Source organism: Synchiropus splendidus, chromosome 7 (genome assembly GCF_027744825.2).
Source record: "Synchiropus splendidus isolate RoL2022-P1 chromosome 7, RoL_Sspl_1.0, whole genome shotgun sequence".
Taxonomy (NCBI): Eukaryota; Metazoa; Chordata; class Actinopteri; order Syngnathiformes; family Callionymidae; genus Synchiropus; species Synchiropus splendidus.
In genome coordinates, this window is record NC_071340.1 from 11986899 (window position 1) to 12008323 (window position 21425).

A 21425-nucleotide genomic window follows, 5' to 3' on the forward strand; every position below is an offset into this window, starting at 1 on the left:
CTACTGTGAGTTCTGTTAATCTGGACGATTGATCCCAGACTAAAAAAAAAACAAACTTCACTCTCCTGCCTCTCATTCTTACGCTCTGTCGCTCCGACTGAGCTTCATTCCTCTGCTCTCCCGTACGTACCGCCGTCTGTCCAGCTTCCCCTCCACCTCTACTTTACTCTCATTACAGAGCACTATATCATCAGTAAAGATATATATATAGTCACAGTCCACGGAGACTCACCACGTCTGAGTGTCCTCAAACGATACCAAGTATACCCTAAAGGAACTTGTCATAAACTTGGGCCTGATCTACAAAGACACAGTGCAGCTCCGTCTGACCTTCTCCAGCAGCGTGCTCAAGGCAAACAATGTAGGAACAAAAGTATGAATCCATACTCCTGGCCTGGCATGAACAACACTTTCCCACATCCCCATGGTCTGAATCCTTCACTTGAGCTCTGTGTAGCTACAGCAAGAGCCACTGCTATTAAACACAAACCAAGTTCCATGATGTAAGAGTATTTGTTTCCACCTATGACGCTCCAAACATCATGGGCTGCATGTGACACAGCACAGTCTCTCAGTTGAGCGACACTCAAATGGACAATATTCAGGTGGCTCTTAAGTACAACTAGCCAGCTGACATCAGATTGTACAGAGAAATATTCATATTTTAAGTTGGAAGCATCCTGTTGTAGCGTCGTAAACAAATAAATTGACTCTGAATTTACAAACTAAATCTGGACCTAAGGTGAAGACGTTGAATCTCTTCTTGGAGTTTCAGGTCATTTTGCTGTCAAAAGCCTCATTATCTTGTCGACATTGCAGGGAAAGAAAATTACAACTCTGAAAAGATTAAAAACAACTTTCATCACCATGAAACACTCACCTGACCTCAAGTCTCGTGAGCTCGCTGATTCCAGACACATTCTTCACTTTTATTAAAAGCTTGGCTTGTTGATGACCACGTCAGATTAAAGTCGCAAGCTTTTCACAGAAAATAAATCCGGTATATTCTACTGAAAGTATATACGTCCCCCGCAGCCCAGACAACTGTTGCTGGTTTCAGAAGGATATTTCACAATAATAAATTGTGTATCCTGTGCCTGGCTATCACAGAACTAATGTTAGCAGGTCCAAACTGGAAGCTGTGAAACAACTCATTCAGTAAACAGTATTTTTTTTTACTCATTTTTACAATGCCACATTTTATACATGATCTGTGACATCAATGTGACACTAATCTTCATGGAATGAATTGAGAGACAGACACTCTGGGGCTGGTGAGTGCAGCACGTGAGCATTTTGGGATTAAAAAAAAAAAAAAAATCTGGAGGTAAAAGCTTTATCCACAATCTGAGGCCCCATTTCCCTACTCAGAATTCAAGATATTGCTGACATACTCTGGTTATGTAATCCAAAAATGGCCTGATGTGTACAGTAAAACATTATGTGCCTTGCCTGTGTCAGTCTATATGCTTGTCCCAGTACACATCAGTTCTAACAGCTTCATCCTGAAACCCAATGAGGGAAAGTAATTGATTTAAATATTTATTTTCTTTTGTTCTGTTGTGCTTGTGTGCCTCATAGGAGCTGGAGACGAGTTCACGTCACAGTCCTAATCCAGTTTTGTTGTCCCTCTCGCTACTAAACCGTTCCTGAATTATAGCTTTTGCCCTGTTTTGCATATCCGGTTTTAAGCCGTGCTAACTCCCTTTATATTCTTAATGTGTTTCCAGGTCATAACAGATAATGGTGCAAAATCCCAGTGACCTTCTGTGACTTCCTTAATACAATATTTTATGTGGACGAAAGAAAAAAAAAACCCAGCTATTAATATTCAGGTCCACAGTTCACTGGAGAAGAGTGGAAAACAACAATATCTTTACGATTAATGAGGGAAACCTTCCAGCTAAAGAGGATTTGAAGCTTAACTTTTCAAGATTCCGCTTCAAGAATTACGCTCCTGACCACGTTGTAATGGAATCAGACATTTGCATTGGAATCACTGGTGCCAGCAAGTTCTAATTATTTTTATTATAATACCACACAGGGATGAATTTGCTCAGGAGGGGATGAGGGAAAAGGAACAAATACTTTCACTTCCTCCGCCTGCAGTGTGACACAAATCAGGATGACGCTAGCAAAATGTATCCCAAACTGGAGAGTTAAGAGCGTCTGAGTGGGATATAAACTTGACCTTGATTTAATTTGATAAAAACATGATTAAACTGATGTCACAACTGTCACGTTTAGTATGAAGTGCATTGATGCTGCAGGCAACTAGCTTTTCAGAGTTCACCACCATTACAGTGCTCATTACAGTGGAAGAGCAGCTGAAGATTCTGAGTTAATATTTACAATAAGCGGAACAGCTGTTGCCAAAATGAGCAGCACTCCGCTGTTATTGTTGGGACAGTCATGCCATTTTAATAAGTTGGCGATCAGCTGTCCGCTATCGGACACGATGACTGAAAACGCAGTGCAAAATAGAACCTGCGCAGTGACGACTATGTCTCCAAGTGGACAAACATCTCTGGAGTTGGTGTCACCAGGCAGAAGGTGCTGCTGCAGCCGGGGACGCAGCCACTGTTGGGTGGCTGCACATAGGCCACGCAGCTGTGCACCACCAATGGCAGTCAGGGAAATCGCGCAGGCAAGAGATCAGAATGGAAACATCTTTGGCCCTCGAGTCCAAGTCAAGCCGCAAGTCACTGATACTGTAGGGGCAACCCAGGTGCAAGTCCAAGTCTCATGTTCGAGTCCCCATCTCTGCATTTTGCTAAAACTAGTGGGGCTAAAACAGTTAGCTTTCAGTGTTTTATTTAGAGCAGTGGTTCTTAACCTGGGTTCGATCGAACCCTAGGTTCGATGAGTCGGTCTCAGGGGTTCGGTGGAGCTTCCGCCACAGAGGTCCACCCCTCAGTCTAGTCTGCAGTTAGCGTATCATATTTTATTTTTTACTAAAGAAGGGTTCGGTGAATCAGCATATGAAACTGGTGGGGTTCAGTGCCTCCAACAAGGTTAAGAACCACTGATTTAGAGTCACACACATGCAAGAAAGGAGGCGAGTTCTAAACAGTTTTTTTTCACGTCGTGTGTTTAGAACATGGCTTATAATTTCCACTCACATGGAGGTTTGAAATCATTTTCCATTTTCAGAACACTAAGAGGTTGTCAGCTTAATTTTACTATTCTTTTTGAGCTACCTGTCCAGCTGCATTAAACAAGATAAATGTCCTTCAACTTGTGTCTTCGCTCCTGCCAGGAGTCTGAAGAGGCGTCCTGAGTGAATTGGAGGAACTGTTGTTCACTTACTGATGCATTACAGAGAAGTATTTATGTTTCCAAGCACCATTGTTTGTGCGTCCTGATCCGTCATTTTATCTCTGTCACTGAGGAGCCAGTCTTTGTCTACATGTTTAATGTTGCATCCACGGACCAAGCGATTGAAAAGTAAACAATGGATGTGATTAATGGGAAATTGCAGACAGCTTCCTGGAATAGTGTTGGGAAGGAGTGTGTTATTTATTGCCTCATCATGCCCAGTGGCTTCAACCCACGGCTTTTTATTTCAAGAAAAACCATCAATCATTCGTCTAACTCGACTTGTCCTTGTAAATTGTATATTAAAAGTGCTGGTCCAAATTGTTATCTATTTCGTTCATAATTCATCCATGTATATATAGAAAGCGTTTCTCAGAAAGCACCGTCCGTGAGTCGCTCCCTCTTCCGTCGGCCCTCTTTGGGGTCAATTGGTTGGCATATAATTTTGGCACACGCTTCAAACAAGATGCCCTTTATGCCAAAACAGACAGCCTGACAGAGTTTAGGGGCATATGTGTCAGCTCCGATCAGACATCTTGTCTCATGATATGTATCTCAAGGCTGCGGCTTTAAGAGCCAGCTGTAGCGCAATGTCAAGTCTCCTCATGCACATATGTACTAAGACCACTGGGTTTCAAAAAAGCACAAGGAAACAGTCAAGTGCCTCAGCATGGGTAGTTCATGGGTAATGATTTATTGACTTTGATATGCATGGATCATACTCCTGGAGCACATTATACTATATGCAAGTACAAAACATAATGACTTAATCCTGATGTTTGAACTGTTTTTCAGCTACGGACTCCCTCTTTCACCCACCACTCAAAACGCTAACTGGCACCAACAATGCTAGACGTTGGTTCCGACTCCATTAGTGTGCTAGGTGAAGGTCATTCTAACATCATTATATTTATTTGATTTTATTTGCTTGGCTGTTAAGAGTGCAGTTGTATTTTACTGCATTTGTTTGGTGTAGATTGTTCCCTTGTTATGTATTGTGACTATAGATTTTAAATTTCATTTGCTTTGTTTAAAGTCAAGCTGCAAAGTAATGTGGTTCTCATTAGACGCTTTAGAAATTTTGATATCTTTTTTTATCAAGCATAATTTAAATTGAACGATTCAAAACAAATATTCATTTATTTATTTGCCATATCACTCTATTTAGCAGCTTCAGAGGAAAAACGAAAAGGGATTGCCTCCAGGTTCCACAGCTTTCCTGACACCAGCAGAGAGGGTAAACAAATAACACAAAACACTTGCAACCTGACTTGGATGTGAGTGCATGGAGCACAAAAACAAATATGTCAGAGTCAAAGTGTGCAAATGACTTAACACGTCTGACCTTAAACAAACTGACTGTTCAAACAATCCAACCGTCGCCGACATATTGCAACTCTGCTGAACAATCCATAGCAATTCACATACTCCCTGCAGCTACTCCTTTTGTGATGCAGAAACATGAGCATTTTCTTTCTAAGTTCTTTACTACTTTCACTTTATATTGTGTTTTGATTTGTCCGTGTGTGTCTTTAATCTGGCGCTAACCATTTTTTGTTTGGGTCACTGTAAAGCTACTTCACTGCCAGCTTCCTGATAAATAGTAAACGGTCAAATATTTTGTTCAGGTCCCCAAAGTTTATAGGAATTATTTTGTACAAGACTAAAAATATTTTTACCTAGTGTCGATGAAAGCCAAAGTAATCAAAAACTAGTGGAACTACTAATGTAGTAACCGAGTAAAGTAGACGATTACTACAAACTAGGCTTACATTTTTATAGAATTATATATATATAGATAGATATTATAGAAGTATTCAACTACTCCAGCGAGTATTTAAATAGATGTACATCTGAGCACTTTTCTGTAGACGCTGCTAACTCTGGGCAGCGTGGTCTGCGCTTGTGGTTCAGGGTGTCAGTGTATGCGGCATATGTGGTTCAGGTTGTTGCCCGGGTTCGCTTTATGCCCAGAGGCACTTGCTTCATGTCAGGTTAGCCGTTTGTCTGTGTTGTAGGTTAAACGTGTGGGGCACAGAAGGCACTGGCTCAAGTCTCCACAATCTTGCTTCGAACAGCAGCCATCTACGATTATTCTTGTTTAAGACTGGATTTGTGGGTAATTTCCTTTCGATAAAGATGTTAGAGCTATGATTCCCCCGGGGGGTCTTTAAAACTGCGAGCAGATCGGGGGGAGGCTTCCTCAAATAGCAGTCCAATGCTGGCTTATCCTCCTGAAAGTGCTCTTAACATCTATACATTGCATATCACATAACATTGCATCCATCGCGGCAGACCAAGTGCTACAGTTACATTTGCTCCTTTAAGTCCATGAGGATCTTCACCACTTCACATCCAGTTACAAAGAAGAAGTGTTACACCCAGTATATGCAAGATATTGTACGGTCTGAATCCCAGACAGCAGTTACTCTTGTGTTTTCTACACCGCCGCAATTGGGTCACATCCGAGCATCAGTGGCTCTTGCATTAGCTTGTTTGTGAGAAGAACCAAGTGGCACCTATAGACATGAATATACATTATGAGGCGCTAATTGCCGACTTGTGAATCACACTTGCAGTCTGTAAAGCTGAGGGATAAACATTGGTCAGCGCTTCATATGTTTACCAATGTGTTTGGAACACTGTTTTGGTGTTCACTCCCATTCAGCCCTGCCGCACTACATGTTTTTATCACCCAATATTGTTTTCACCGCTTGATGTCTGCATGATTCAATTTGTTGTGACGCAATTCAGCCGGGGGGCGTAAATGGCGGCAGCCATAACAGTATCTTGATCTGCATGGATGCACAGGAAGGCAGTTTGGCTGTGGTAAATACGGAGAGCAGTACAGTCTGCAACATCGACCGTTTACGTGACTTCTTTTTTATGACCAGAGGGATGAAAGGGTCGTAAAAATAGAAAAAAGATACACATTCGTTCTTTTGGATCCTCTGCACCACACTCATCCAAGGTCTGAGTCATTCATTTGATGAGGCCTCGCCGCTACCTGTGCGTACGTCGACAGAAAGCGAGATAGAACTAGCGCAGACTGCAACAGGGAGATAGCAGCCCTTCCCGTCAGTTGGCTGACACGGAAGGCCTCTGCGGAACAGATTTTTACCTGCTCGCCCTCTTACCCCTGGGATGAATACAAGGTTTCCTAATCATATCGGGTCTGTACAGGGTGTTATCAAAGGGAAGCAGATCTTGCTGTCAATGAATCAACCGACGTCAACTTCAACATATGCTCCGGCTGCGCTTTCCCACTCAATTTGTTCATCTCCATTTTTGCGATCCTCAAGGAAAACAATTTACACGATTGAACACTGCTTTCCAGATGGGCACATGTTCGCAGCCTCGTGTCGTGTTGCCAAGTGTGTCAGACACGCAAACACATCACGAGCCCCCACAGCAGTGATGAATAAAGTGTGAGACACCTTTTGTCTCACTCGCCTATTTCCATAACGGCAAGTGGAAACACGGACATCAACACCAAAACCAACGTATAAGGAGGTAATGACTGTCATGTGAACTCAACTGCAAACAGCTCCACTATCAGCAAGTGAATAAAGGCTCTGATTAATGACAAGAATTGTTTGCTCTGTTGCGGTCTAAATGTGATCTATAAACAGCACTATCTCGTGAAAGGTAACGACAAAGAGCACCTGCCTGGCGCTCTTAAATTCACATTCTGTTTCCATTTAATCATCAAATGGCTTCTGGTTCAATAAGCTATGGATAGCTGTGAATAATGACTTTGCGATAGTGGCACTTTCGCGTTCTTCCATTTGATCTGAATGCTTGTTTCACTCATCTTCAGACTAAAGGATCCAAAACTTAAAAGTAGAGAATTTCATTGCATTCTGACTATTCATTTCCATAGTTTGAATATCTATAAACCTAGAAAAACCCAGAGTGAGCAGACGTCTGACCACTGTCGATAACAGATACATTTTTTCATCATTATTACTGTAAATTCCAGACTATAGAGCATGTCGGAATATTAGCCGCACCCACTAAATTTTAGAAGGAAAATGGATCTTGTTCATACACAAGCCACACTGGTCTATAAGCTGTGGATGCAGTGGTGCTGTCTGCGCCACAGAAAGGTCAGTGGTGCCTAAAAATGCACCAGGATCACTTCTAAACTAGTTTGGAAGACAGGGTCCACCATGGAGACTGGCCCATGAAACAAACTCGACAATGTTCTCAGCTTGAATCAAGCGCCCAAAATGCGCCGTTTTTGTCCGTGTGTCTGAAGTTCTGACACCACAGCCGGTCTCAGCTGCATCTCCAGGTGATCAGCTGAAAAGGGTGCATTTTTAGCACTTTTAGGTCAATAAAATGTCTGTGATTACATCGGTTTGATGCGACGAGGTTCAATATTTTCGCAGCATGACGCTCTTTAGCCTCATAGCTCAGATATATACTGTACATATAGCCGCTTTAGCCTCATATATTAGCTGCGTCGTATAAGCCGCACAGTTCAGACCGTGAGAAGTAGCGGCTTGTAGTCCGGAATTTATGGTAGTTAAATTCAAATGGAACAGCAGGTGGCAGTAAGGTAAAGGCACTTGCTCACACAGCCTAGTAGAAACCAAGCAAGAAAGTCAACCAAATCTGGACAAAACTGTCGTGTGGGGTCTACAGGGTGCAGATGGTGAAGCGAAACACGGGTTAATCTGAGCGATGGTGCTGTCTGCAGACGCCTTTTGATGCACACAGTATGACACACCAAGAAAAGGAGTGTCGGGCACTTTCACGTGAAAACAACATGGAGACATATAGCCACACACGCGTGTTTGACGGCAACAGTTTGAGAAGCCTTCAGAACATGCATTCTAAACACTGCTTAATGCATGAATACCAATGCATGGACGAGATGTTCACACACATTGTGAACACAACCAGGGCATCTGTTTGCCAGCGTCTCACCACCGAGCAGTTTTCTGAATGACGAGAGCGTTTCTGCTGGCAGGGACTCAGCGAGAAAGGAAACAAGGGGAGACGGGGATTTGAATATTTATTCCAGCAAAAGAATAAGAGATGGATGAATTGCAAGGACATTTACAGTCCACGTTCTTACACTTCAATGCAAATCAACTCATGCACATGTACACACAAGGATACATTGGGCTGACGCCAGGAACGGAAAGTGCTCTTTGAAGTTCCTCTCATCATTAGCATGATTACATAGACCTTTTGCACACCAAGCATTCTTTGGTTGGAAGCTCAATGAATGCAAATACCATCAATGTGCTCAGTCCGAACCCCTGCTCAATATACTCATGTCCTTTTACCTTCTGTAATAATTCGGTGTGTGATCGCTTTTTCATTGTTGAACCGCTGAGGATCACTGGCGGCTCTCCAGAAAATCATAACACACATGCAGGTTGGGAATGCAACAACACAGACATGGATGTTGCTGCAAAATGTGTTTGGCAACTTACCAGCAACATACACGTCGAATTTATCCACAGATTCATAATGCATTAGGACAATATACTGTCAGCGTTTCTTGTTGTTCAGGAAACTAGATGTGTTGTAGTTGTGTACAGCCAAAGCACATTATCACACCGCTGCAGGGCGAGCTTGTGTTGTTGTTTTTTTAACCATCGCAGTGGCCTGAGGCAGCACGAAGCCTGGCATGCACAAATGGTGCTTCAGCAAAAAAGGGAAAAAAAAAGTCATGTTATGTGATTTGAGGACAGCACTTTGACTAAATTCTTACCAATAACACTTTTGTTAGTGTGAAACTCCCAGAAGGACAATCGTGTCAGAACAAACACAAATCAAAAGGAGAAAAAAAAAACTGGAAAAATGAAGCAGCAATGGATAAATATAACACCTGAAGTGTGTGTGTGCAGCATGTGAAAATGCACTGCTTTGTATTTTAACATTTCCCATCAAGGGTGGCCAGAGCAAGTCAGCTTGAGTTCTCTTTAAAGTCTTGATCTTAGTCATACCCAACTACCTACATTTCAGTCCTGACTCACCACATACAGTACATGACCCTCCACTGTGGCCTTCTGCTCCGCCATTTTCACATGCACTTCTCTCCCAATCTGAATGACTGCATACCGTTTAAACTTCCCAGTATAGATGACACGAACCGATACTGTCTGATTCAGATCAGCGAACACTCTCCAAACGCCTACAACTGTTTTCACCTCTCCCACAAATTGAAAAATGCCCTAGTAATAATCAAACAGGAGTATATAGCTTGGTTATCAGTTTATTTCCAACAGTTGCGACTGGTCAGAAAGTCAGACACAATCACTAAAGCTATAACTCTACTGAAACAAACACGAATAAAAACAAGCGATTTGGCGTCCAATCCTATTTAGCATTTGTGGGATGAGCCGTACATAAAAAAAAAAAAAAAACTTGATACATGTGGACAGCTGACTCCAAGAAATAAATTTGATAGTGCAGCAGAGCCAGCGACCATGTCCCACCGGGCCATTTTAGGTAATCGGGTCAAATAACATTTAATAATCTTCTCAGTTTTAGGAGGGTGGGAAGATAATGGTCTTAATTCTAGTATCGTGGAGGCTGCAGTGGAAGACAACCAAGAGGGTGATCTGGACCTCTCAAATGAGGAGGAACTTCACCAACTGAACTTCCAATAGGCAACAGTTTTGCCTAGAACGTCATAGAATTGCTATTAATTTTCATTGTTTAAATATGTATGAACTTAGAAAAGCCCAGAGAAAGCACAAACTTCTGACCACTGTCGATAACAGATACATTTTTTTTCTGTAATTTACCTGTAATTATTAAGCATCATAATAGAAACATAATTACAGTGGCACCTCGGTTCTCGACCACAATCCGTTCGAAATTGTTCGAAATCTGAATCGATTTTTCCCATTACAATGAATGGAAAAAGAAAGAATGCGTTCCAAGCCTTAAAATAGGCTTTTGTAGGAGTGAATGTAGAGTGTCTGCTGCAGGTGCGCTGTTCCTCTATGTGTGTGGCCGCTGCATGTGGGAGGGGTTGCCGAGTGAGTGACGTTTCTCCAGAAGTGAAGAGGTGCCCGGTGCGTGTCCAGCTCTGAATGTGCGCTTCTGTGCAGTTTGGCTGTGACAAAGTCATAAACCAAGTAACGCTCTGTCTGAGACTCGCCTCATCCCTGTCCCAGCTCCAGCCCACAACAGGACATCAAACCCTGGAGTGAGCGCTCCAGCCTCGGAGGTGTGGAGAGCGAGCACCTCCCCTGTGACACTCTACCACGGTCCAGTGCGGAGACAGGAAAGGTTTTACACCTCAATATGAAGAAAAAACAGGCAGTAAACGGGACACGTCTACATACAGAGGCTGCGTTATACACAATAACAAAGCACGTCGTGGGTCAGCTGATCGGTCCACGCACGTTATGTTTTTTTCTGGCTTTTTTCCGGGGTGTTCGAGCTCTAGATTTTCATTCGAAATCCCCACAAGTAAATTCAGAAGGAAAAGAAGCAGGCGTGGAATAAGGAAGCCGTCAACTCGAAAGCAACAACAAGTCTCTGACTTCTTTTTCCTCTCAGGTGTCACAGGTGATTTGATTGGTCAAATGGGCAAAAACATGGAAAGGCTGGAAGCTAGTTCCCACTGCACCTGAGTTACCACACAAATGAGGGTGAAGTTAAAGGTGGAAAACCAAGTCATTATGAAATAACTGCAACATCGAGATGAAAACCAGCAGCGGCATCAATTATTCATCGATGAGTGCAGGTCTGCGCGCTTGTGTGAGTAACACATCATGCAAATGTGCTCACAGAAGCATTAAAAGTCCCCAAAATAAGGCTTTTGTTGAAGTTTAACCGCAATATTCCTTGTACTTGGATGATAATAAGTGTGTGTTTCGAGAGAATGAGCGCAACAGACAGAAGTCTCAGTTGTGCAAGTCCTTCCTTCCCTGGCCATCTGCCTTCTCCGAACTGCTTCACCGATCGTCACAATGCGATGAAGCACCTGCAGCGAAACCACACTAGCCCCTCTCGCTGGTCTTCCTCATGCAAGCGATCATGCTCCTCACAATGACCCGTCAGCCCGTCTCATCCTCAAAACTACAGCGAGGTATCCTCTCCCTCTCACGCTCCTTCTCTCTCTCTCCACCGTGGCCCGGGTCTGGGTTCTGCCTCAGTGACCAGGTGCAGACGTCAGACCTGCTGTCCATCTCCTTTTCGTCACTGGAGGATGCACAGCTGAAATACCGCAGACACGGACAAAACAAGACGCACACTTTTCACCTCACTGAATCACAACCACGTACACATACAAAAATATGAGGTGCTAAATCTTTTCAGTCAAAGTCGGCATGGGCCAGCACATCTGTCAGCTCTCATCGACGCAAAACTCAAAAGATATGGAGCATTTAATACTCACCGCAGATTCCCCTCCTCCCCTCTATTTAGCGCTTATGATTTCAAATACGTACATGTCTGTTCGTGTTCCGCCTAACACGGCTCGACAGACTAGGCAGAACAGACAACTGAAGCCGCACGGTGTATCATACCACCAGTCACAAAGACAAAAGGTCGACCCTCAACGAAATTTGTGAAGAGTTCTTTAACATCGCATTAACAGAGATCATAATTCACTCAATAAATGTAGATGAAATCCATCACACACTCAAGCCAGAGCACAATAAGGATGATATATTGTTGAGGTTGTACAGGCTTTTCTTCCTACTTTTTGAAAGCGTCAGCATAGTGAACTGTTATTTTAGCATTTTCCGGGGAAAGATGCTTCAGCTGTCACACGTATTTCATGACCACCCACACCAATCATGAAGCTAGTCTACAGCACACGTCAATCATACGCGCAATTCCCAGCTGGCAAGAATGTCCAATAATATGTGAAAGATAGGAGTACAACTGTGGAGTAATGAAGGTTTCAGAGAATATTGGGGAAGAAATGTTTGGCAAATCACCAGCAGCAGCGAGAACGACGGCACAACACACGATTATTTGCTTTAGGGATCGAAAGTAGGGCTGCGCTTTTTATTGCATTTTGATCACGATTTGATCTACGACACTGATCGTCTGCGAAGTTTGTCTTCACAGGGCTTGAATGCTGACTGAATACACGCATTTAGCCGCCAAATCAAAGGAGTGAATTTCAAATCTACTCTCGCATGTTCAATCTGCATGTCAGTGCAGTTCGCTGAGGTTACACATTAAAAATAGCAAAACACTGTGGTGTCTGAGACCTGTCAATCCCTGATGTATCAGCTTCAATGAGTGGAGGCTGCGAGTGGAAAAATCCTGGTTTACAGGAGAACCACCTCCACTGCTCCTGCTACAGATTATTAGTCACATGTATGAATTTACAGGCGAAGTGGTGACGCTAGTGTGATATACTGGGGGGGGATTTTTCAGGATGTTTTCCCAAGCATCATGAAAAATCGTAATGAAGAATCATTACTACAATATAGAATAACAGTGAATAGCATTTTAGCCATGATTGTGCACCCACTCGAGACCAACTGTCCCCACAAGGTGCCGAGAAAATATTTCCAATCATTTGAGGGCAAGTTTTTCTGACCCAATCGAGAAACTTCAATGAAAAAAAAAGTCAGATTAAAGGCACTAAACATAATCTGGAGCCACCATTCTCCACAACCACATTCACAGTGCAGAGAGGTATGATATTTATATAGTAATGATTTTTGACTGTCATGATCTGCTTTTATTTTGTCTGTTCATTTCCTGTGTTCTTCTCTTCACGTCCACCTGAGCTTGATCTACACCTGGGGCAGTGCAATAAACTCAGCTGCTCCCTCACTGCGCTGTTCCAGTGCTGTGTGTCAGATCGTACCGTCAGGGGCCGTGTGCACAGAACCCAAGTGCGAGTGGTGACCACCAGCACTGAGCCTCGACAACAAGAATATGGTTTAACAAGTTATTAATCCTCGCAATGACACAAATGAACAGACAGAAGCAAGAACCGAGGGCATCACCGAACCGGGAGCAAACATGAACAGAACCGAGGAATAAACCTGGGAACAGAGAGCAAACAAAAATCAGTACACGTACACGCACACACACACACACACACAAGACAACACAGTCATCCAAGTAGTTTTTTTTTCCTTTCTCTATTGTTTATAATTTTATAGACAAATGACACTATTTACGGAGGCAGTCGGGGAGGTGCGAAACGTTTACTTCTTCCTGAGGGGGGTGCAACAGAAAACAATTGAGAAGCTTCGGCTTAAACTGTTGGCCACTGTTGGACTTCGATTTATAACTTGTGAACATTCAATTCATTGGCTGAGCTGTTTCCCAAATATAGAACCTCATGTGCTGTTACTTTGCGAGCCATTTTAAAGTACTTTTAGAAGCAGGAATTGGTTAAACATGACTGCCAGGAAACTGCGATTCTGTTCTGTTTGAGAGCAGACGGCGTCGAGAAGCCTGTCGTCAGTGATCCAGCGGCAGGCGGTTTAAGCGCTCTGACACAGTTCACGGCTAAAGTGCAGCATCACTCTGTAGTCAGGATTTAATCTGGCTGCTTTCATCAGTGATTTTTGAGTGTAACCAATTAAGAAGACACACAATCACACACACTGCCACTCTGAGTCAGCTAGTCCTGACAAAACGCTCGGGAAAAAAGGAAGTGACATTGCCATTCAGGACACGCAGCCTGGAGGACCAACAGGCGCGCGGTCCACACAGCCCTCCCCTGGAGAATGCCGATCATTAGACGGAGAATACAGCGACAGGTAGGGAGGGCAGGCGCCGGCGACTCGCCACGACTGGACAGAGACTAGCCAACGCTCTTGATGTCGCAGAAATCATTGAAATTCCTTGATGCCGTGGCATAGATTTGCGGCATCGCAGCTAAAAATGGCATCAATTTAAACAGAACCGGCTTGTATCCCCGTTTTCCCTCTTGCCTCCCCTTTTTTTTTGTCTCCCAACCCTTTTGATATACATCCCTCACTGCCTGTCTTTCTCTCGCCCTCCATTTCCCTCGGTCCATCTTTAGCAGCAACAAAGAGATTAAAGAGGGATTACTTCTGACATGTCAATGTGATGTGCCTGCTGGGTATAGTACTTTTTTCCCGTTCTCATGCTGTCCTAAGTCAATATGATGCACAGAGGAGCCTCACGCAGACAGGTCTGTCAGGGGAGGGTGGTATGGAGGTACTAAATCTATTGGCCAAAACCAGTACTAAACACTGGTTTACCTAACTGATAATACCATTTCTACTCTCACTCTTTGTGGAGCAAGTATAGCTGAAATTGAGCTGCTGAACTCCATAAAAAGTGTATCATTTATTTGCTTTTTATTGCATATTATTGCGTCATCTGTCACCCCCATGCAAAAAAAAAAGCACAGCTAACCAGATCGGCGAAACCAAATAGGAGACAAGCAGTATTGTTTTGGACGTGAGAATCATTTGTTGCGATTCAAAGTACTCGCAGCAGGCAGGAAATTAACTATTGATTAGAGCAGAGGTGTTGGTGGTGAGACAAGGGAAAAGAGACAATGGAAGTCACACGGCAACAAACTGTCCACATCTATCCCTACTACTATGTAATGTTTATGCAGAACAACATCAGCATCAGGATAAATGGAGTCCCAACTAAGCTGGAATACATTTGACCAGTCAATAAATGACACAGAACCTTTAGTGATAATTGGAAACCACACACTTGTCTGACTTACATGGCCAGGAATAAAAAAAAAAAAATGAAGGAATGTTTTGTTCGGAACATACACTTGTACAGTGGGTGGTATGTACGTATGTTGTGCCCATTAAAAATGCAAAAACTTCCCAAACAATTACTTCCTCTGACGCTATTTGCTGCCTGTGAAATGAATGAATGAGACCAGAGTCTGCCTGCAGCAGTTCCATCTTCAGATCTTCAAAGTGAGGGGAAAGACGTCGAGAACACCGCGACGCTTTTAGCAGGGACGCTGTGCTAGTCGATGGTGCTGGCTAGCACCTCAAAGACTGAAAGAACAAGGCTTGTTTCATACATAAGTGAGGAAGAGGGAGGGGAAAAAGTATGAATAATTAAGTGATAATAAAAGGAGGTCTCACCATACGTTTGCTTCACATGTATTAACACGACGACCCCCCTATAAGGGGCATGAGAGGCAAAAGTGAAATGGTTTGGTTCAGGCTTTTTTTTAAAGATTGTATTTTGAACATGGAAATTTACTATATATCCAGAACACAGCATGATGTCTGTTTTGGTAATAGCAATGAGCATCATTAGCCATTCTGCAGCATCTTTCTCTTTTCCTCATCTCTTGTTGCTAAAGAGATGAAAGTGGCCTTTGTGTCTTAGTTCTTGGTTTCAAAAGTTGCCAAACTGAATTACGGGTTGATGAATGAACGTTAAAACCTTTTAGCTTAGAAAAGCAAAGCGACATCAACTTGGATCCCATAGTTTGTTCCGCACATCTCCTCAATCACAAACCGCGCACACTTCGATTTACTCAGCAAATTCCGAGTGGAGGCGCTGCTTGTTTGCACGGAGACAGCCATAAACACGAGGTGTGACTTGTTACCCGTCAAATGGCGCCACTGGGTGTTTGAGCCGTGAGATGTGGGAGAACAACAGCAGCCTCTTCAAACATTAATTAACTTGAAAATCACAAAGAGACAAACACATTTGTGTTTTATAACAACTCGTAGTTGCTGCTTTGCATATTGTAAATAAGACTTTTAAAAAGTCAATACCAATTTCTCCATTCAGCTAGTGAGCCAAAATGGAGGTCTCCTGTGGTCCTAACTGGAGACATTCTTGTGTCATTTTCACCATCTATGCACATCATTTACTGTTTTTATCTTCACTGATCTATCACTTTTTATTTGGTATTGTATCAGCAGTGTAAAAAAAAAACAAAGTTTCCATCATTCATATTTTATTTCGCCCTTAACCAACATTTTTATTTGTGAGAATAGCTATAGTCCAAAATGCATACACGTTTTGGAGCTTTTGCGCTTTTGCACTGTGCCATAAATTTCACCTTTTTCAAAAGAAAAAAAACCTTGTTCTTAGAGGGAATCACTTGTGCACTTTGACAGCTTAATGAAAGCATGTCTGCTCCACAATTATAGTCGTAGTTATTAGTAGCTATGAAAGATCCATATTCTCTTGAGGCGCGGTCTGAAATCAGTAATGCAGCGAGACTTCAGCCACTTGCCCTCTGTATGTAGGACATTCTCTGTGTTAAGCTTAAAATTGTGTAGAGCGAAGTCACCGCTGCGGCTCTCCGCCTGTGAGCAGGTCATATTTTAGCGTCTCACTGTGAGACACTTGCGGAACATGTGGCTTCTGCTGGGATCAATCCATCCAGTCGCAGGGCAATCTGTCAAAGCAGGAGATCACTGTCTCTCCCTTTGTGCCTGAACTTCACCGTGTGAGGCCTGGACATGGCTGCGATTTATTTTCCTGACCATAATAAGCGCGGCAGAATCGTAATTGTGCCGTCATTGGAAGTTAGACGATAACAGGTCGATCAATCAAATGAATGTGCAATCTCTGGCTGCCAGTTTACAGCCTGGTTAATGAGGTAGATATTGGCCCAACGTCTTAACAACCCTAAAGTTACTTTAACTAATGACAGGAGAAGAAGGAGCCGGAGCGATTCATGAGCTGCACGTCCACTGCACCGTGGCAATTCACTGTTATTAAATTCCTCTTTGGGGGCTTAGTACTCACCAGGCAGTTTGAGTATTACCACAAGATTATCCAGAATCTGGTGGTCTGAGGGGTTAACAATTGAGTCGTTGTGCTAAGGGCTACATTCAAAACAATGGAGGTAAGTTGAGTAAAATGTTGCCATAAAGTTCATTCACAGAAATATCAAAATGGGATCCAAACCTAAACCCCAGCTATCAACTGCCTATGTACATTTACTGAAAGTAAAATGCTGGAGATGGTCGTGACAGGGTGAGCAACCATTCTTTCATTGGTTATTCCTAATTAATAATGTAATCGCCCAAGTGTCCAGGGGGTGACAAGCCATCTGAACATTTTAATATTTCATCAAGGACTGTGGCAACTGCCCAATGATTCAAGCTGCGAGGAGAGTTTATCACCGATAAAGTCAAAGAAATGGAACCAGAAAACGCATTTATGAAGGTTCTTGTTGATGGCAATGTGTTGACAATGAACTCAACGGCTGGGTTTGACAAGACTGTCCACTTGGAAGCCATAGCAAGAGCCAAGAATATGATGATATATTCAGTGCCAGGTAACATGGAATCTCAGGCTCTTCACGGAAAAGCAGGTAAACAAATCTAGGCTAGAACTATCACCGTCACTGACCAGACCAGATTTACTTTCGACCACCATTGGCCACAACAGGTCAATAAAAGCTGAAAGAAGCAAGTGGCAATGACAAAGAAGCTCCAGGAAATGAAGGCAGAGGGACGCATTTTCCTCCTACCAAAGGTGAGAGGTGAGTTCCAAGATGGTACATGGCCAATCCACCAAACTCCAGAGGAGGCAAATCATGCCCACTGCCACATAATGGAAAGGAAGATGAGCAACAGTGAGGAGCAATGACAGAGACCTACATGATCAGAAACCTTCTGAAGTTGTCAAGTAATGGCTACAAACGTTAATGGTTCACTCATATTCTTAAACTCATCTGTGCTCTTGCTGTGTGCAACAATCCCCAGTCCAGTTTACTTACAGGACTCCAGAAATCAAAATGGACGTCAATAATAAACACCTCAAGCTGCCTGGGACAAGAATATATATTAAAAAGGGGACAAACTTATAAGAGCTATTCTTTTCTTTGCTTGAGATGGAAGAGCCAATGTACGTTTGAAGTGGGATTGAGTGTTTTTTTTTTTTTTTTTTTTGTAATTTAAATAAGCACTAAAATCTGTTTGCTTGCACAGTTTCAACTTGCAGCGGAAAGCCAATATTCAGGCAGAATCCAGGTGGAGCACATGCAAGGTTCGGACCCCACGATCACATTATAATTCTCACCAATTCCATCAACTTCCAAGCTTTAGTTGTCGAGCTACTGCCAGCAGCAGATAGGAGGTAAATCATTCTGCAACAACACTGTAAAATTGTGAATAAGAACCAATCCAACCTTCCTCCAGAGGGTGTATGGTCGCCATGCTCGGAAAAATCCTGCATCCTAGAAGGACTTTATCATTAGAAATATTCCGAAAGCAGCATGAACCCAATGTTTTCTCCTGCTCAGAGATGATATCTGAGATGATGACAGTAATATGTGATAAATTGTGATCCACAACCTCAAATGGTCTAAAACTGTCCATCCATGATGTTTCAAAACTGAAGACTAGTAATAGAAATTTAAAAAAAACAACCAAGAACTACCAAGTACATGGAACTGAGTGCTACTTGTTTGCACTGGGAGAGCCATAAAGGTGAGGTGCGACTTGTTACCCACCAGACGGAGCCTATAGGACCAGCCTCTTCAAACATTTTAAAGTCGCAAAAGACAAACATGTTGTTGAAATGTATTGACTATTTCAAAAGAGAAGGTGGACAGAATGCTGTCTTGAAAGAGTTTTGTTTCCATTTTATGTACAACCAGTGATCCATGACGTCTTGAACCGAGTAACAAGAATAATTTAGAGGTTTGGACCAGTGAGATTGCTCCGGATTATGTGCACCCACTACCACCTTGCGTTCTCATCTCATCTTGCAAGACACGTCTCTCCTGCGCCACCTCCCCCACAGCGCCTATATGGCACAGACGGACACACACGCAGCTCATAACTAAACAACAGTGCCACACTTTGCCGGTGGTTGTAGAATACATAATCCTCATGACACTATTGATTCGCATTGTCTTAAAGTGACAAAGCCATAAAGCCGGAGGCAGAATCTCGGAGGAAAATGCGTCTGTCAAGCACCGCAACATCATCCTGAACCACCTGTTTTGCGCAAGCTCACGGAGAATTTGGGGGAGACGAGCGGCGAAATAAGAAGCCCAGATCGAATAGTTAACGCTTTCATTATAGAAGGACAAATGGCTTTTCAGATCCGTGAGGAAGACGCATTAAGAGAAGTCGGTGTTCATGGCAAAGTTCCAGGAGCACAATGGCGCATTCATGGCTGAAGGCAACCGAAATCTAGCAACTTCTAATTCAATGTAAATGGTTTAGTATCGGGTGAGGACATGGACTAGATCCAGCTGTGTCCTCTGAGCAGGGACAGGATTGTCCAGAGCTCTCATCTGTTTCCAGAGAGACCGTGGTGATGGAGAAGGGGAGGAAAAAACGCAGCAACTCACCAATGTGGATGATCGAATCCGCGAGCACCGACTTCCATTCCTGGCTCCAAAAAACGCCAACCAGCAACAAGGCAGTGATAACTTTCATGTTGTCAGCGCGGATTTCCCCGTTGTTGTTTTTTTAAAGAAAAAAAGTAATACCACAACACGGCTGGTTGAAATCCGGAGGGTGGAGGGCTTCTTTTTTAGTCCATCTGAGGGAAGCAGAAGGAAATTCCGGGTGAACGTTCCCGACTGTGATGCTGCTCTGCGTGGGAATCGAAGCGCAGAATCCCGGGGAGTCACGGAGCCAACATCGAACCGTAGTCTGGGCGGAGGATCCGATGGGAAGGATGCGAGCGCATCTGTGAAATAGCTTCTAAAAAAGCAGGTCCGCTTGGACTGACCGGTGATTCCCGACCTAGGCGACGCAGCCTCCCCCTGCACCAATCACCAGCGCATCCTCAGAGGAGCGAGCCAGCCAGCAAAACTTCCATTTTCCCATCAGCACCTTTGGTTTTCAAGTCTTTCTCTGCCTCCCTCCAGTCGACCACTTGCTGAACCAGTTCAACTTGAAGCAAGCGCTGGCAGAGCCGTGTCACATGGCGTGTGGCTGATGGATGTAATCCACAACTGTCCCTCGTTTCCAACACAGGAGGGCGAGAAACGCGTCTGGAATCTTCTGCTCTGCGTCAGCGACCGGGAGAACAATTAAGCAATGATGCGCGCAACGACGCTCCGCGGCTCCGCGCTCTGTATGCGGCTACACGCGTCAGCCCGCACCGAGTCTGATGAAGAGGAGGAAGCGAGAGAGAGAGAGAGAGAGAGAGGAGGAGGAGGAGGAGGAGGAGGGAGCAGCTATGGGGATCAGCCGAGGCGTGCACCGACTGTCTGGCATCACCTTTTGAGTCAGAGATGTGAAGCTGCAGTCACAGAGAAGAAGAAGGACATGATCCGCGACTGGAGCTCGGGAGCAGTTGCGCTTTTTCGGATCTGGGTCATCAATTCATTTGGAATTTCTCTCCTTTGGCCGATGAATCGAAAGCCACAGCTTCCCTTTCATCTGCCGCGTAAAACGATATGACAGGAGTCAAAGAGAAAAATGACAAACTTGAAACGACTGAGAGGGGAAAAACAGATCCTCAGAGTGAGTGAAATATGGAATGATGGTGGAGAAACCCTTTTTGTCCTGGTGGTTCAATACTTGTCAAGTTATTGGGTACTTGAGATGGTATTTCAAAACATGTCCCTGAATTGTGACGAAGCAAACAAAGGGTTTTTATTCAGTTGCTGGAAACCTACAAAGTCGACCTGCTGGTGATTTCAGATTTTGGAAGGGCCAACTCTCCACCGAGGAGAGCAGGGGTTGGCACTTACATTTACCTCAGGGGCCACATTACATGCTGTGACAGTGGTGAGGGGCCGTCATGTCAACTGACAGAATAAAAACACACTTAAATATAACCTAAATGTTGTTACTAACACCTAATAAAATAAGGAAAAGTCGCGTAACGCCAAATCATATGGCAAAACAACCTGTACTGCAATGGTCTATACACTTTCGTTCTCATTGTAAATCATAAATATATTGCAGTATATGTGTCGCAGAATTGTGGGGGAAAACATGACACTGAGGTGCTTTATTGTAAGGTATTTTGTCAATATATTTTATTCATCTATTTTGAGGTACATACTGTTTAGCTTAGCTGATCGTTTTAATTTCAAAAGAAAAAAAGGACGGAGGAAAGAAAACAAAGACCTAAAAAAGCGGAGTTGTGTTAAGAATTCAAGTGGTCATAAATGATTAAAAAAATAATAATTTGAAGCGTGTATAAATCCTTTGCCCACCTCTTAACTAGAATATTGCTTTCCTTCATCCAAAGCAGTGATA

General features: G+C 43.4%; 1 protein-coding gene across 7 annotated transcripts in view; it reads right to left on the reverse strand.

Annotated features, from left to right (window-relative positions):
• grid2 (glutamate receptor, ionotropic, delta 2) overlaps positions 1-20459 on the reverse strand; it is a 410310-nt gene extending 389851 nt beyond the window's left edge. For 2 of the 7 annotated variants that reach the window (XR_008415513.1, XM_053869673.1), the window contains exon 1: positions 19556-20454. Coding sequence is in view for 6 of the 7 variants with exons in the window: in XM_053869673.1 (XP_053725648.1) it covers positions 19556-19643 (88 nt within the window). In the remaining variant the exon portion in view is untranslated. Of the gene's footprint in view, positions 1-19555 lie in introns of all 7 variants that reach the window. The other 5 variants (XM_053869669.1, XM_053869670.1, XM_053869672.1 and 2 more) reach the window with 5 other exon arrangements.
• Between the last annotated feature and the right edge of the window lie 966 nt (positions 20460-21425).